This window comes from Rhinoraja longicauda, chromosome 6 (assembly GCF_053455715.1).
Source record: "Rhinoraja longicauda isolate Sanriku21f chromosome 6, sRhiLon1.1, whole genome shotgun sequence".
Classification (NCBI taxonomy): Eukaryota; Metazoa; Chordata; class Chondrichthyes; order Rajiformes; family Arhynchobatidae; genus Rhinoraja; species Rhinoraja longicauda.
The window spans coordinates 1,380,693-1,398,260 of record NC_135958.1 but is presented as its reverse complement, the minus strand read 5'-3'; the positions used below and the strand labels follow the sequence as shown (position 1 = coordinate 1,398,260).

At 43.6% G+C, this 17,568-nt stretch overlaps 1 protein-coding gene across 1 annotated transcript in view; it reads left to right on the top strand.

Annotated features, from left to right (window-relative positions):
• The first annotated feature begins 8,614 nt into the window (after window positions 1-8,614).
• LOC144594165 (V-type proton ATPase subunit d 1) overlaps window positions 8,615-17,568 on the top strand; it is a 44,043-nt gene continuing 35,089 nt past the window's right edge. The window contains exon 1 of the mRNA XM_078400326.1: window positions 8,615-8,842. Coding sequence (XP_078256452.1) covers window positions 8,713-8,842 — 130 coding nt within the window. The 5' untranslated portion in view covers window positions 8,615-8,712. The remainder of the gene's footprint in view (window positions 8,843-17,568) is intronic.

The following is a 17,568-nucleotide window of genomic DNA, read 5'->3' as shown; positions in this document are numbered from 1 at the left end:
TGTGATCATGGCTGATCATTCTCAATCAGTACCCCGTTCCTGCCTTCTCCCCATACCCCACTGACTCCGCTATCCTTAAGAGCTCTATCCAGCTCTCTCTTGAATGCATTCAGAGAATTGGCCTCCACTGCCTTCTGAGGCAGAGAATTCCACAGATTCACAACTCTCTGAATGAACAAGTTTTTCCTCATCTCCGTTCTAAATGGCCTACCCCTTATTCTTAAACTGTGGCCCCTTGTTCTGGAACCTCACGAGGCAACCAAGGAGGACCATTCACTGACTGGAGGAGGTTGAAAATGCTTCAGTATTGACTTATGCCGGTAAATGCGCTGAACTCACTGCCTCTTGTCCCACAGATGCGAAAGTGGGATAAGGTAGAATTTGTGTACAGGTTATCGATGATCAGTGTGGACTCGGTGGGCTGAAACGCTCGTTTCCACGCTATTTCTCGAAACTAAAATCAGAGTGCGGTGGGTATATGGAACGAGATGACAGAGGAGGTAGTTGACGCAGGTACGGTAACAGCATTTAAAAGAGATTTGGACAGGTACATGGAGAGGGAAGGTTTAGATGGACATGGGCTAAATGTGGACAAACGGGATCAACTTAGATATAACAGGTATAACAGAGCTTTATTTGTCGTTCGGTACCGAAGTACCGAACGAAACTACATACCGTCATAGAAAGAAAAAAAAAATACAAGACACATAACCCCAACACAAACATCCATCACAGTGACTCCAAACACCCCCTCACTGTGATGGAGGCAACAAAACTTCCCCTCTCTTCCCCACGCCCACGGACAGACAGCTCGTCCCCGACCGACCCGCACAGTCCCCGCACCGGGCGCTGAAACGTCTCGCGGCCGAACCGGGCGATGAAAGGCCCGCGACCAAGCCTTGCGCAGCTAAGTCCCGTGGCCGAGCCGCACCGGGCGATGTCAAGTCCCGCAGTCGAGCCGCACCAGCGGTGAAAAGCCCCGCAGCCGAGCCGCACCGGGCGATGTAAAGCCCAGCGGCCGAGCCGCACCGGGCGATGTAAAGCCCAGCGGCCGAGCCGCACCGGGCGATGTTAAGCCCCGCGGCCGAGCCGCACCGGGTGATGTTAAGTCCAACGGCCAAGCCGCACCGGGCGATGTAAAGCCCAGCGGCCGAGCCGCACCGGGTGATGTTAAGCCCCGCGGCCGAGCCGCACCGGGTGATGTTAAGTCCAGCGGCCAAGCCGCACCGGGTGATGTTAAGCCCAGCGGCCGAGCCGCAGCGGGCGATGTTAGGCCCCGCAGCCGAGCCGCACCCCGCGCCGTGAGGAAGAGAAAAGTTCCCCCTCCCCCCCCCACACCCACACCACCACCCCCTCCCACACATACACAACCAAAAGAAATATATAAAAACCATCCCAACACCGACACACAACAAAAAAAAAGACGGACAGACTGCTAATCAGCCGCTGCCGTTAGGCGCCGCCATCTTGTACTGGGGTAGGAAAGAAACTGCAGATGCTGTTTTAAAGCGAAGGAAGACACAAAATGCTGGAGTAACTCAGAGGGTCAGGCAGCATCTCCGGAGAGAAGGAATGGGTGACGTTTCGGGTTGGGACCCTTTTTCAGTCTGAAGAAAGGTCTCGACCCGAAACGTCGCCCATTCCTTCTCTCCAGAGATGCTGCCTGACCCGCTGAGATACTCCAGCATTTTGTGTCTAGCTTAGAAGGGGTATCTTGGTCGGCATGGACGGGTTGGGCTAAAGGATCCGTTTCCATGTTGTATGACTCTACGGCTCTACAACTGTATGGAGACGATTATTTCTTGAGCAAATTAATGGCAATGTAAGTGCACTTTATTCATTCAAGAGAAGTATATCTGTAAAAGGTTAGTTGATCAAAGGTTGTAGAAATATACGTTTGCTGTTTGAACAGTTCAACAAGATCCGATCAGAAATCCATTTGGAACTAAAAAAGGAGGTTGTTTTCTCTGACATGCAATTGAGGCAATTACATTTTCGACAAGATATGGATTTGTAAGTTAGTGTTTAATGAAAGAGAATCTTTAAAAAAATACTCTATAGCTACCATATAATTATGAAATCCATTAAAGAAAACATTGTTTGTCAGATTCACCTTTTGCAATATTATGTCTTGCACTTACATGGAAAATGGCCATCATGAGGATGGACCATATTACCGGTAGCTTATTTGAAGATCGTGATGGGCTGCTGTTTTGAATCTGTGATCTAAATGGAAATGAAGCACCCAAGCTGTTATTTGGTCAATGTTTTAGGGATTTTAACCTGTTACCAATAAAGGAAAGCCCATATATTTCTACATCGGCGTGGTGTGTGATTTGGAAGGGAATTTGGAGGTGATGGTTTTCCTGTACCTTAGATGCCTTGGTCCAACTAAACGTTTGGGGCCTCAAGATTAAAGGGGGTGGGAGAGGATCTGTCAAAGAAGCTTTAGAAACCTGCAGCAATGCATCCTGTAGACAACGTCATACATTGGTGGAGCAGAGACTGATCAAGGTTTGAGTCTGAGTTTAGTTTATGGTCACGTGTACCGAGGTACAGCGAACAGCTTTTGTTGCTTGCTTACGTGCACTTGACGTGACAATAAAGCAGTCTGCCTCGCGTTGAGCTTCTTGTGGGTCGTCGGAGTTGCACTCAAACAGGCAAGTCCGTGTTCCTGACGTGTGACTTGAATGTAGTGGAAATGCTTTTCATTCGGAAGGAGTCTCTCCCAACAGAATGCCCAGATTCTAATTTGCGATGGCAGTCACAGTGTTTGTATGGTTGACCACTTTATGTATCTGGTTCATGGTTTCCAATGATGGGGGAGGATGTGAAGATGGCAATGCCATGGAAGAGCACAACCACACGGCAAGGCTGTACCCAGCTCACGGTCCGGAATAGCCACCATGCCAGATGCCCAACCATCTGAACTTCCCAATGAGTGGGCACTGGTTACTGCAGCTGCCACACTGCTCCAGGGACCTGGGCTCAATACTGACCCGAGCTGCAATCTGTGCAGGGATCGCATGTTCCTGCTGTAATGTGGGTCTCCTCCAGTTGCTCCAGTCTTTTCTTGTATCTCAAAGTAGCGGTGGGTTAATTGTTCATTGTTAATTACCTCTTTGTACAGGTTAATAGCAAAAACATCCAGGAAGAATTGATGGGCATGTGTATAAGAGCATCTGGAATCAGGCATGGGCCCGATGGGCTGAATGGCCACCCACTGTTTTCTTTAAGTGTATATTAAGGATAATTACAATTAATTTGGAGTATGGATTTGGAGTATTGCGTGTATTTGAAATTTAGTTTGTAGTTCTGTGTGTCCCATTGCTGGATAGATGTTGCTGGTTTGGAGTGGGTGCAGAGGAGGTTTACCAGGAAGCTGCCGGCAGCAGAGGGTTTCAGCTACGGGGACAGGCTGGATAAACTTAGGTTGTTCTCTCTGGAATGTGGGAGGTTGAGGGGAGACTTGATAGAAGTATATCATATTGTGAGAGGCACAGATAGGAGACAGTTAGAGCCTTTATCCCAGGGTGGATATGTCTAATACCAGAGAGCATAAAGTGAGTGGGGGAAAGTTTAATAGCGACATGCTGGGCAAGTTTTTTAGACAGAGAATAGTGGGGACCTGGAATGCAGTGTCACAGGTGGTGGTGGTGAAGACAAATATGATTTGAGAGGCATTTGAGCGGTTTTTAAATAGGTACAGAAGATGGAAGTGCAGGAAATAGTAGGATGTGGATCATACACAGGCAGATGAGAGTAGGTTAACTTGGCATCACTCGGCACAAACAAACGCCCTGAAGAGTTTTGTTTTTTAAATTTACACGGGAAATTAAGATAATCTTAATGATAACATTAAGTTGATCTTAATGTTCCTATGCTGTAGGTTCTATGTTTTATGTTCTAATTATTAATCCTTGCTTCCCACTAATGATGTACATCAACTGTCTAATTACTGTGTTGATTCTTTCTCATCATAGTTGTTTGGAAGTTGCCTGCAGTGAGACACTTTATTTAATATCTAGTGAAACAGGAGTCACGTTGTCAGGAGAGCTGATGTTTAATAATTTAAATGTGTATTTTCCTGAATTCAGGCAGGTGATCTTACTGGTAAGTGACCAAGATGTTCTTTTTTGTGCATCTTTGCATCACAGCTGGCTGACACATCAACAATGTCACATCGGTCCCAGAACATTGTTAATCATTATTGATAGTTGGCATGCCAACACTAAATCCATCGCTCATTCCACATCTGTTGACATTTTATATAATAAAGTGCTAATATACAGCGAACACTGAGTCCTCAGTGTACTTAATTGTCTCAGCCCTTTTTACCAAACAGGTCATAGATGGAAGACCTTAATTGTAAATGTAATGGAGAAGAACCTCAACCAATGATTGAGGTTTCATGGATTTATTTATTGCAAAACATAAAAACAAATGTTGCAAAATTAGAGTGTGTTTTCATTTTTTAAATTTGCACAGGAAATGAAAGTAATCCGCCAGGGTGTTGATCTTAGGGGTTTCAGGAGTTACGGGGAGAATGCAGGAGAATGGAGTTGAGAGGGAAAGATAGATCAGCCATGATTGAATGGCGGAGTAGACTCGATTGGCTAAATGGCTTAATTCTGCTCCTATAACTTATGAAGTTATGAACTTAATGTTTAGCGCTGGCACAAATGGTAGTACTCAGTTGCCATGAAGACAGTAGATGGTCATGGAAGTTTAGTTTAATAATATATCCACATTCTCACAAATCAACTGTTGAAGTTACAGAAACTTGTCCAAAATAGCCCTGAAGAATCATCAACCCTATTTAATGAGGATACCGTTGCCCTGGAGAGTATTTAATTATGCAGCACATTAATCCATATGATAAAATGACTGTCGGAAAAAAACCTGCAGATGCTGGTTTAAATTGAAGGTAGACACAAAATGCTGGAGTAACTCAGCGGGTCAGGCAGCATCTCTGGGGAGAAGGAATGGGTGACGAAGAAAGGTCTCAACCCGAAACGTCACCCATTCCTTCTCTCCAGAGATGCTGCCTGACCCGCTGAGTTACTCCAACATTTTGTGTCTACCTTTGATAAAATGACTGGGTATATTCAGGCTATAATCTTCTTAGTTGAGGTGGCTATGGAATAAATTGACAGAACAGACAGAAATGTACTTTTTAATCTATGAGTAAAGTAAGCTCCACACGTAATTGTAAAAATATGTAGGGACTAAAAAGTAAGAAATTGGGGGAAGAGGAAATTTAAAGCAGAAAGGAACAGATTCTTTTTTTAACATGTTGTGAGGTTGTGGAATGCACATTTGATGATAGGATTAGGAAGTTTATCAACCTTTTAACAATAAATTAACAAGCTAAATAAAAGTGGAGAAATGAAACGGATAGCATCCCCATCAATCCCATCATTACAGCTCCTTTTTACAATGTCAAATTGCAAGCACCTGGATGATAGAAGATTCTGAGAAATTAGTTATTTATTTGCATCTATTTGTGTCCGTCACCGTGCCCGTCGGAAACCAGCACCACTGCGTAACTAATGTTTTCAACGATTTATAATCAAAAATGCATCAATTTCCAGTAGGTCTACTCGACTGCCAAATCTGATTTCTAAAATTATTACTTTAAATCTATAATTTTTTACCACGATAGTTACTGCCTTGCAACGTCAGAGACCCAGGTTCGATCCTGATCATGGGTGCTGTCTGTATGGAGTTTGGACGTTCTGCCCATGACTGTGTGTAGTTTACTCTGGCAGGTCCAGTTTCCTCCCACACTCCAAAGACGTACAGGTTTGTAGGTTAATTGAAGAGATACACAAAATGCTGGAGTAACTTAGTGGGACAGGCAGCACCTCTAGAGAGAAGGAATGGATGACGTTTCGGGTCGGGACCCTTCTTTTAGTTGGCTTTGGTAAAAATTGTAAATTGTCCCAAGTGTGCAGGATAATGCTGGTGTACATGTATCACTGGTCATGTATCACATGTATCACTGGTCATGTATCAAATGTATCACTGGTCATGTATCACATGTATCACTGGTCAGCATGGAGTCGGTGAACTGAGGGGCCTGTTTCTGCACCGTATCTCAAAACTAAACTAAAATATATGATTAAGATCAAGCCATCCACAGTGAATAGGTACAGGATAAAGTGTGCAACATTTAGTGCAAGATATAGTCTGATTAAAGATCTCCAATGAGGCAGATGGGAGGTCAGGTCAATTAAATAGCATTAAATCCCATCCTATTTTTGTTTTCACTGACTAAAAGACTGCATTACTAACACTAAAAATTACAGGTGATCTGGAGTTTATGTCTGGTGCGCACCTGACAACTCAATCCTGACAGGTAAGATTATTCTCCGTGGATTATTCACTCATTCACAGATGCTACCTGACCCAAGAAGTTGATCCAACACTTTGTATTTTGTTTTCTTTGCCACCCCGTCTACCTGTGCCACCATTATGAGGGAACTATATATCTGTACATTTAGGTCTCTGTTCAGTAACACTCTCCAGGGGCCTACCATTTACTGTGCAAGCTCTGCCCTGATTTAAGTTATAATAATAATAATAATAATGCATTACATTTATATAGCGCTTTTCAAACACTCAAAGACGCTTTACAGGGATTTCTAGAACATAGAGAAGTGAATAAATAGATAAATAAGTAAACAAACAGAAAAAGGAGACAGAAGGTGAGGTGACCTTCAGTGGTTGAAGGTAGTGCTGAACAGGTGGGACTTCAGTGATGTTTTGAATGTGGTGAGTGAGGAGGAGTCTCTGACGGTTTGGGGTAGTGAGTTCCATAGGGTGGGAGCAGCGATGGAGAAAGCCCTGTCCCCCCAGGATCTGAGTTTGGTCCAGATGGGGGGGGGGGACAGGAGATTGGCAGCAGCAGAGCGGAGGGTGCAGGTGGGAGTGTGCCTGCGGAGGAGGTCAGTCAGGTAGGATGGGGCCAGGTTATGGAGGGCTTTGTAGGTCATGAGGAGGATTTTATACTGGATTCTCTGGGGGCTGGGGAGCCAGTGGAGTTTGTAAAGGACGGGGGTGATATGGTCACGGATCGGGGAGTGGGTGAGTAGACGGGCAGCGGAGTTTTGAATGTATTGAAGTTTACTGATGATTTTTGAGGGTGAGCCATAGAGGAGACTGTTGCAGTAGTCCAGACGGGAGGTGATGAAGGCGTGGATGAGGGTTTCTGCAGCTGTGGAGGAGAGGGATGGACGAAGACGGGCAATGTTTTTGAGGTGGAAGAAGGCTGTCTTTGTGATGTGTTTGTCGAAGGAGAGGGTTTGATCGAAGATGATTCCCAGATTCCGGATGTGAGGGGAGGTTGATACTGGGAGACCATCAATATTGAGGATGAAGTTTTGGGTGGATTTCGTGAGCGTTTTTTGACCAATGATGATGATTTCAGATTTGTTGCAGTTGAGTTTGAGGAAATTTGATTGAAGCCAAGATTTTATTTCAGTGATGCAGTTTGTCAGTTATCAAAATGCAATACCTCACAATTTTCTGAGTGATGATAGATTAGGCTAGGTTTCAGTCAAAAGGATCTAGATATCCTTGTCCTTATACACAAAGCATTACAGGTTAACATACAGGAAAAGCAAGATATTAGGAAAGTTCCAGCACTTTGTGTCCCATTTTGTAAACCAGCAATTGCAGTTCCTTCGATCCATTAGGAAGGAAAGTTGTTGGCTATCATTGCAAGAGGATACGAGTACAGGAGTAAAAAAGTCTTACTGCAATTAGATAGTGACAATGCATCTGGAGTATTGTTTACTATTTTGGTCTCATTACCAAAACAGGAGGTGTAATATATCCAATGTGTAAGAAGGAACTGTAGATGCTGGTTTAAACCGAAGATAGACACTATATGCTGGAGTAACTCAGCAGGACAGGCAGCAACTCTGGAGAGAAGGAATGGGTGACGTTTCAGGCCGAGACCCTTCTTCAGACTGGACCTAGATATCCTTGTCCTTATACACAAAGCACTACAAGCTAACATGCAGGCGAAGCAAGATATTAGGAAAGAAAGAAATATATCCAAGTTTGCTGATGAGACAGAACTGTCTGGAGAAGATGCAGAGTGACCTCAGACTAACAGAATGGAAGATGGAATATAAAGTGGAACCCATGTAAGAAACAAAATCAAAGGGATGTAATATTTTCTTTTAAAATGACCAGAGAATGAAAGTTGGTGATGTTTCAGGGGGTCCTATTTTAATTTCAAATAATACCACTGCGCATGCTCAGCGTCTGCCGGCTGCATCACCACACGAGTGGCATTACTGCGCATGCTCAGAATCTGCCGGCAACCTCCCAGCCCGAGTGGCATTACTGCGCATGCTCAGCGTCTGCCGGCTGCATCGCCACACGAGTGATGCCACTGCGCATGCTCAGAGTCTGCCGGCAACCTCCCAGCCCGAGTGGCATTGCTGCGCATGCTCAGCGTCTGCCAGCAACCTCCCAGCCCGAGTGGCATTGCTGCGCATGCTCAGCGTCTGCCGGCAACCTCCCAGCCCGAGAGGCATTGCTGCGCATGCTCAGCGTCTGCCGGCAACCTCCCAGCCCGAGTGGCATTGCTGCGCATGCTCAGCGTCTGCCGGCCGTCAGCTGGTGTCGGGCTGTCTGTCGGGCGGGCAGCGGGCGGGCGCGCGGCCGTGTCACGGGACCGCACCTTCCTCAGGCGACATGGGCTCCTTCAACGAACTCTACTTCAACGTGAACGACGGTTACCTGGAGGGACTGGTGAGGGGCTTCAAGGCTGGCATCTTGTCGCAGGGCGACTACCTGAACCTGGTGCAGTGCGAGACCTTGGAAGGTGAGACGGTCAGTCGCGCCCCCAGGGCCCGCCCTGCTGGGGGAACGGCCCCGGCCCAGCCCGGCCTCCAGGGCCGCCTTATGCCCCGACTCCATCCACAACCGCGACCTTCTCCTCCGTCATGCAAATTGCTGAGTTATATATCTATGTGGTCTTGGTCACATGTTAGACTGCACATCCTTCCCGGGCCTCTACATAAGGCCTGCTGATTGTCAACCCGAGAAATTGGGAATGGTGTTCACTCCGAAATGGTGTTCCGTGGAAAGGGCAGAATAATTTAACGCATAACTTGTAAATTGACATTTGGACATGTTGGAACTGAAGGTGCGATTATCTGGAGCCCATTTAGTTCCTGACGTTTTCATTTTAATGGTATTTTCAGTGGTAGAGAGAGTTAACTATGTTAGCTGTTTACTATGGTTTCGTGTGTGTGGAGTGACTTACCTTTGAAGATTAATGTTGGGGAGGGATATTCAACATATGAAGAGGTGAGGAAAGAAGCCCAATCAACAGGGAATTGTCAATGTATTTTGCTGAGTGAATAATGAACAAGGATTTGATCTTACAAAGATTCGCCATTAATCAAAGCAAAATGACATGAATAGTCACCGCCTTAGCATTTACTGTGGAAGCTAATGAGGTTTGTATGAGATGACACGAAGAGATTTGTTTTTAACTGTGAGGGTATGAATAAAATTGCATTCTTTTCTTGAATCCCCTTGTCTCTTGATATGGTACTAAATTAATAGCACTGGATATCAAAGATGAAATGGCCAATTCTTTCTAGGACTGTAAATTCCTAATCATCAGTGGTAATAATGTTTTTTTATCCTGTTTAATGGAAAATGAAATGATGAAAGTAGCAGTTTTAGAAAAATGACTTATTCTGAAATTGATGGTTCATGGAGTTGTATCCATGTGCAGGTGTTATAATCTTCCATGTTGTTTGAAAACATAATAGTAGTTGCCTTTTATCAACTTTACACCATCAAAGTATAACTACTATTTGAATGTCCATTTGTTTATTTCCATTTGAAACTTCTCTTCCTGTTCTGAAAATGGCAACTGATATAATTAAGAATCAGCAATTACATAACAATTGTAAACTCAATCTGATTCAGAGCATAATATTATGTTAAATTAATTTATTTAAAGGGTTTTATCAATTTGATTTGTCTGGTTGACTTTGGTCATGGACCTGAAATATTAGCTGATGGAATTTTTAGAGAATTAAACTAAACTAACTAAACTAAATCGATGGAAACAATTGTTGCTACAGTCACATAGGTTAGTGAATCTTTTGTGAATGATGTGAAGATAACCTATTTGCCACTTATTGTAACTAGTTTATTTTCTATATTGCCATTTCTATTATTTTCTAAATTCTATTTCCTATATTGTAAATAGTTTATTTTCCCATCATTTCACCAGCTGCAGCATCCTTGCCAGAAGATTGGGATTTGTGGGGATAGTTGGGACATGAATTGGTCCAATGAGGTGATTCAGTGAATTGGGTAAAGGACAGAGTGCCAAGCCTCGGTGTAACTAGTTGAATAGTGAGAAGAATGAGGAGGAGATAAGACTTTTCTTTGCCTTCCATCACAGTGAGGGTGTGCCTGGAGCAATCACTGTGATGGCTGTTTGTGTTAAAATTGTAATTGTGTGTCTTGTGTTCTTTATTGTCTACTGCCGGACCCTGACGTGAGAGGACGCTGGCGCTATTTGTTCGCTGCTTCTCCGTCAGGATAGTTCGTTTGTTTGTTTTTATGTCTTGACTGTTTTTGTAAAGCGTCTTTGAGCACTTGGAAAAGCGCTATATAAAATAAATGCTTATTATTATTATATTATTATAATAGTTCCTCCTACATTGCTGTGAATTTAGGGTAAAATTTTAAGGCAGACTGCATTGCACTGCAGGTGAGATAGCTCCAAAATGTGTTTTTTGCAATGCACGGATATTTTAAGAACAGTTGCCTGTTTAAGTATACATTGTTTTAGCATGACTTTAGATTAAAACTTTTTAAAATTAAATTGTACTGAACAGCATAGTACATCATTATCCAACATCACCTGAATATTTAACTCCAGGAGTGCAGTAAATCCACTTCGTTATCTGAACATGATTTTCACGTTGTCCAAATATTCCAATTTCCGAGTTATCAGTTTGCAAATACATGAAAATTTGACACCATGTATAAATGCTTGGAAAAAGAACGTGGCGAATTATAATTAATTAGTTCTACATTTTATTTGGCGAGTTATATATTGACTTTGACAAATCTCAGCATGTTGAGAATTTCATCCTGAATCTGGTACGAAGGAAGTTGCTGATTAATTCAGTGTTAGGAGATTGTATGAAGAAAAACTTCAGTTGGAGTGACAGTGCTGCTGGTTAATATTGTGATAGTTTAACTGATTGTTGTTTTTAGACTGTAGACCGTTTGAAATCTGTGTAAGTAATGCGGACCTGAGAGCTGACCTTGGTCTGAAATTGAGTCGAATAACTGGACGTGTGTTTTTAATGGTCGCTTTTTATGTGTTTTAACTTGCCTCTCCCAGCTTTACGTGTTTGGGAGAGCATTAAACTTTTTTTGTTCTCTCTGGGCAACTTGTAAATGGCTTAGAAAAAACAATATTATGTGGCAACAAGGAACTACAGCTGCTGGTTTACAAAAAAGACACAAAAGTACTGGAGTAACTCAGCAGGTGAAACAGCATTACTGAAAAACATGGATTGGTCATGTTTCTGGTTGGGACCCTTCTTCACTCTGAAAGCTTTGATCCCAAATGTCACCTTATGTTCTCCTGATGTGCTGCATGACACATTGAGTTACCACAGCCGTTTGTCTTTTTGAAAATACATTGTCTCAATTTGTTTTTTGAAGAATCGATTTTTTTTTTTCTCCAATTTGTGCCGAGCTATTGATCAACTGGAATGTTTGACTCCAACAGTTTTCTTTACACAGCTTAGGAGATATTGGGAGCAGGGAATAAGTAGCAATAGGGTATTTTTAAATGTACAGTTAGTGTGCTTTTTAAATTCATCCATTTTGATAGATGGAAGAAACACCCAGTTAGAAGAAGGATCCGAAGTACAGTGAGTACATTGATGTCCATGGGCAATGCCTGGTAATGAAACCTGTCTTTGAATGTATTGGTATCCATTATATATATATCAGCGGTTGGGATGCCAAAAGAGCTGCTTTCACATTGATCCTGAGAAATACAATTTTTGTCTTGCCAGTGACATGACAGACATCAGCTGAGATACTTAACAGTTGAAAATGTAATTGACAGATTAAGAATTGTATATAAATCAAAGTGGTGCAAAATCTGAGTGGTGCAAAATAACATTAATGTCCAATGGCAGAATAACCAAATGAGGTAGAATTAAATGTACATGGCAGCATCTTTAATGAGGAATGGGAGAGGTGAATGAGAGAACCTGGCACCCTGTTTGGCACGAGCAAAGTGGCCCGAAGGATGGATCTGTTTTTGTGCTTTACTACGTTCTTTTTAATGCCCTATATGATGAAATCAAGTAACTCAAGTGACCATGTTGTATCATTCTCAGACAAGCCAAATGCTTTCCATGCGTTCCATGTTCTCAGAGGGAGAACAATAATGTATCTTCACTCCCTTGGGTCATGAGGATGAATCCTTGGAAAGCGTCTGGCCCTGATGTACCTGGCCACATCTGAGCCTTTGTGGAAAAATTGTTTTTACGGACATCTTCAACCTTTCCATTACACAGGCGCTCAAGAAGAGCGAGCAGTATGTCTCAGTGGATTCCGTCCAATGGCACCCCGTGTCTGTTGTGATGAAGTGCTTAGAGGCTGGTTTTGAAGCGTTCAACTCTTGCTTTAGTAAGGATCTGGACCCATTCCAATTCACCTACCGCCACAACAGATCAACAGCAGATGCAATTTTACTGGCTCCCCACTCTGCACGACTACTTGAAAAACAAGAACACTTATGTTAAGCTGTTGTTCATTTACACACAGCTTGGTGTACAACACCATCTCCTCAAAGCTTATCGCCAAACTCCGTACTGGGTCTCTGGGCCTCGATTTCCTCATCGGCAAAACATTGCAAATTAGCAACACATCCTCGCTGACCATCGGCACAGGCACCTCGAGGCTCTGTCTGGTCCCTCTCCTCTCTATATCCATGACTGACCAGATGCAGCCTCAACACAGTCTGTAAATTTGCTGATGACACTACTGTTGGATGAATAACGAGTTCGGGTACCAGAGGGAAATAACGAGTTCGGGTACCAGAGGGTTGCTATAATATTTTGGGTTGATCCTCCAGAGACGCTGCCTGACCTGCTGGCTAACTCCAGCACTTTGTTTCAAGAATTGTGTGTTTAATTGTCGTATGTACTGACAATGGAACAATGAAATATTTCTTGCAGCAGCAGAATAGGCCTGTTAACACAATATTCGTAGATAATATAAGCAATGAACTCAATAAATGAATAATCCTAATACTAATACAGTCATCTGAAATCTTCAGAGCAACCAGTAAATAGTTCATCGTTTAGTTAGTATTTTGTAGTGTTCAATAATCTGATGGTTATTGGCTAGACACTATTTTTGAACCTGGAGGTCACTATTTTCAAACTCCGACACCACCCTCCTGATGATAGGAGTGAAACGAGAGCATGGTCAGGGTGGTGTGGGTGTTTGATGCTGGCTGCCTATTTGCGGCAGCGCCTCCTATAGATCCCTTTGATTGGTTAATCTCCTTTGATCCTGGGCGCTTGAGTTGCCAAACCAGGCAGTGATGCACCCAGTCAATATACTCTACCGTACGTCTGGAAATTCACGAGTATTCGTCGACCCACTGAATCTTCTCACTTGCCTAAGGATGTAGAGGTATTGATGGGCTTTATGATTGCATCGATCTGCTTGGCCCGGGCCAGATCTTCAAAGATATGCATGTCCAAGAGCTTGAAGTTGTTAACTCTCTTTGCTGTTGACCCTTTGAAGAAGACAGGTTTAAGTGTCTTCGGCTTCCTTGTCCTAAAGGTAACAATAAACCATGGTCTTGCTGACATTGAGAGCAAGATTGTTGTTTTGGCACCATTCAATCAGATTATTAATCCTCCTACACTCTGACTCATCGTCCAACAATGGAGGTGTAATCGGGGTTAATTTAAAATTGGTATTGGTATTGTCTGCCTACACTGTCACGGGTATAGAGTGAGTGGTGCAGGGAACTGGGCACGCAACCCTGAGGTGCTCCTGTACAAATGGATATCATGTTATTAGTGTACAGTGACCTCTCTGACCTCTTCACAGGAATAAAAACTGCCACCTGCTCTCTGGACCCCATCCCCTCCAGCTTTGTCAAGGCCTGCCTTCCTGCTCTCTCTCCACTTATCACTGCACCAATAAACTCCTCCCTGTCCACTGGCATCGTCCCGCCATCCCTCAAAATTGCTGCTGTCACCCCCATTCTGAAAAAACCTGGTCTAAACCCTGACACCCCAAACAACTTCAGACCAATCTCCAACCTACCCTTTCTGTCCAAAGTTTTGGAACGTGCTGTAGCTTCCCAACTCAAATACCACCTCTCTACCAATAACCTGTATGAAACTTTCCAATCCGGATTCCGCTCCAACCACTGTACTGAAACTGCGCTCCTCAAAATCACAAACGACATTCTCCTCTCCTCTGACGCTGGCAACCTCAACATCCTCATCCTACTTGACCTCAGCGCCGCCTTTGACACCATAAATCACTCCATTCTCCTCACCCGACTTGAAACCTCCTTTAACATCACCGGCACAGCCCTATCCTGGTTCAAATCTTACCTCTCTGACAGACACCAGTTCATCTCCATTAACAACTGTAAATCCCCCACCGCTCCCCTCCCCCAAGATGTCCCCCAAGGCTCAGTCCTTGGCCCCCTCCTCTTCATCCTCTACCTGTTCCCCCTTGGTCAATTAATCCGCCGTCATGGTCTCAACTTCCACTGCTTCGCCGATGATATCCAGCTCCTCATCTCCACCAAGTCAATCTCCCCCACCACACACTCTACACTGACAAACTGCATCACTGAAATAAAATCTTGGCTTCAATCAAATTTCCTCAAACTCAATTGCAACAAATCTGAAATCATCATCATTGGTCCAAAAACGCTCACCAAATCCACCCAAAACTTCATCCTCAACATTGATGGTCTCCCAGTATCCAACTCCCCTCACATCCGGAATCTTGGAATCATCTTTGATCAAACCCTCTCCTTCGACAAACACATCACAAAGACAGCCTTCTTCCACCTCAAAAACATTGCCCGTCTCCGTCCATCCCTCTCCTCCACAGCTGCAGAAACCCTCATCCACGCCTTCATCACCTCCCGTCTGGACTACTGCAACAGCCTCCTCTATGGCGCACCCTCAAAAATCATCAGTAAACTTCAATACATTCAAAACTCCGCTGCCCGTCTACTCACCCACACCCCGATCCGTGACCATATCACCCCCGTCCTTTACAAACTCCACTGGCTCCCCATCCCCCAGAGAATCCAGTACAAAATCCTCCTCATAACCTACAAAGCCCTCCATAACCTGGCCCCATCCTACCTGACCGACCTCCTCCACAGGCACACTCCCACCTGCACCCTCCGCTCTGCTGCTGCCAATCTCCTATCCCCCCACATCCGGACCAAACTCAGATCCTGGGGGGACAGGGCTTTCTCCATCGCTGCTCCCGCCCTATGGAACTTACTACCCCAAACCGTTAGAGACTCCTCCACACTCACCACATTCAAAACATCGCTGAAGTCTCACCTGTTCAGTACTGCCTTCAACCACTGAAGGTCACCTCACCTTCTGTCTCCTTTCTCTGTTCGTTTACTTATTTACTTATTTATCTATTTATTCATTTCCCTATGTTCTCTAAATCTCTGTAAAGCGTCTTTGAGTATATGAAAAGCGCTATATAAATGTAATGCATTATTATTATTATTATATTCACATTATTTTGTAATGTCTGTTTTTATTTTGAAATGCACTAAAGAGGCTTGAAACTGGTAATTTTGTGTGTAAATTTTCCAATTTTTTGACCCCCGCTGTACACCTCGCGCAAGTGCTCGGCTCTTTCCCTCTTTTTTTGATCTCGCTCATGCCTGCTTGACACTCATTATAAACTAGCATTGTAAACTAATAATATTGTAAATCAAACAAAGTTTAGCAGCCTTGCAATTGTATCTAATGCTTAATGGGATCTTAGCAGACTAAGATGAGATGCTTACATTTTGAAATCTTTGTTCTAATTTAGAGATATTGTGTGGAAACAGGCCCTTTGGCTCACTGAGTCCACGCCAACCAACGGTCAACCGTGCGATAGTTCTATCCTATGCGCTAGGAATAATTTACAGAAGCCAATTAACCTACAAATTTGCATATCTTTGGAAAGTAGGAGGAAACCCACGTGGTCGTAGGGAGAACGTACCAACTCCATACAGATAGGACCCGTAGTCAGGATGAAACCCGGATTTCTGGAACTGTAAGGCAGCAGCCCCACCACTGTACCACCCTAAAGGTTGTTCTAAGTCTGCCTAATGTGGTAACATTGTGTTCAATTTTACACTTCATTATGATTTTTTCCGCTGTTATATGAGGACTTGTACTGTGAGTGGGTTGAATTCATGATCGTAAAATTTCACGTTCTCATCAGGATTGTTTTATAGATCATTAGATATCCCATTGCATTTTTGCATAGCAAGCAAAGACAAACCGAATTTCCCTTTTCTGAAGCTGGGAAATTTATGGAGCGTACCGAAGCTCCTTGTCGTAGTGGATGGGAGCCAATGCTGGAATTCTTGTGACAGAGTAATGATGCCTAGCTCTGCGGGCAATGTAAATGAAATAGCAAAAGCAGGGTGGAAAATAAATTCCATGCTGATAAATTCTCTACCATATATTCTAAATCCATTGGAAGGAAATAAATGAATATCATTCTGTTTCCAGGCTGACACCCTCATCACAGAGGCACGCGGCACAAGTCATGTTGAACTCACTTTGAAAGGCTGGATACATGTGCACACATGACATCAGGCTTCCAATAAAAGCACTCTCCTCAGGACTATCACAGCAAGATATTTTCCAGGAAGGCAGATAAAATTATCTCCTTGAAGGAAAAGTAATGTGATTACGTGCTCATGGCATGGGACTGATCAAATGGAGAAGGACATCCAGAAAGGCAATGAACATCCCATATTTCTTTGTGAAGCAAGCATGTGGAAGGAGTGTGCCAACTCGCCACCTGCCCTACACGAAACTCTCCAAACCCATAAAGCAAATGGAGGCAAGGTATATCCTAGACCCAAGAGGCGGCCTAATGAGAGGAAGACTGCAACACAAATACAATAGCAAAAAGCAAAATAAATTCTAAAGTGACTGCAGCCGTAAACCAAAATGCCTTTTTTTTTTCCTGATCATCCGCGTTGTTTGGCTTGGGATTTGCCGTAGGAAGGAATAAGTTTGGAAGTTACTGGAAGTGAAAAGACCAAGTGGGCACCTGACAGTTTGTCATTAATCTTTGTGGGAAAGACCTGATAGGATTTCACAAACCTGGGGGAGAAATGTGATTCCTATTGTACTTTGTGTTAAACTGCTAAAACGCGGATGTATTGCAGTGTCTGTGCTGTCGTAAAAAAAATCTATAATTAGATGGGTCCCATTTGTAAAATTTAATATTCATTTTATAGTTGCT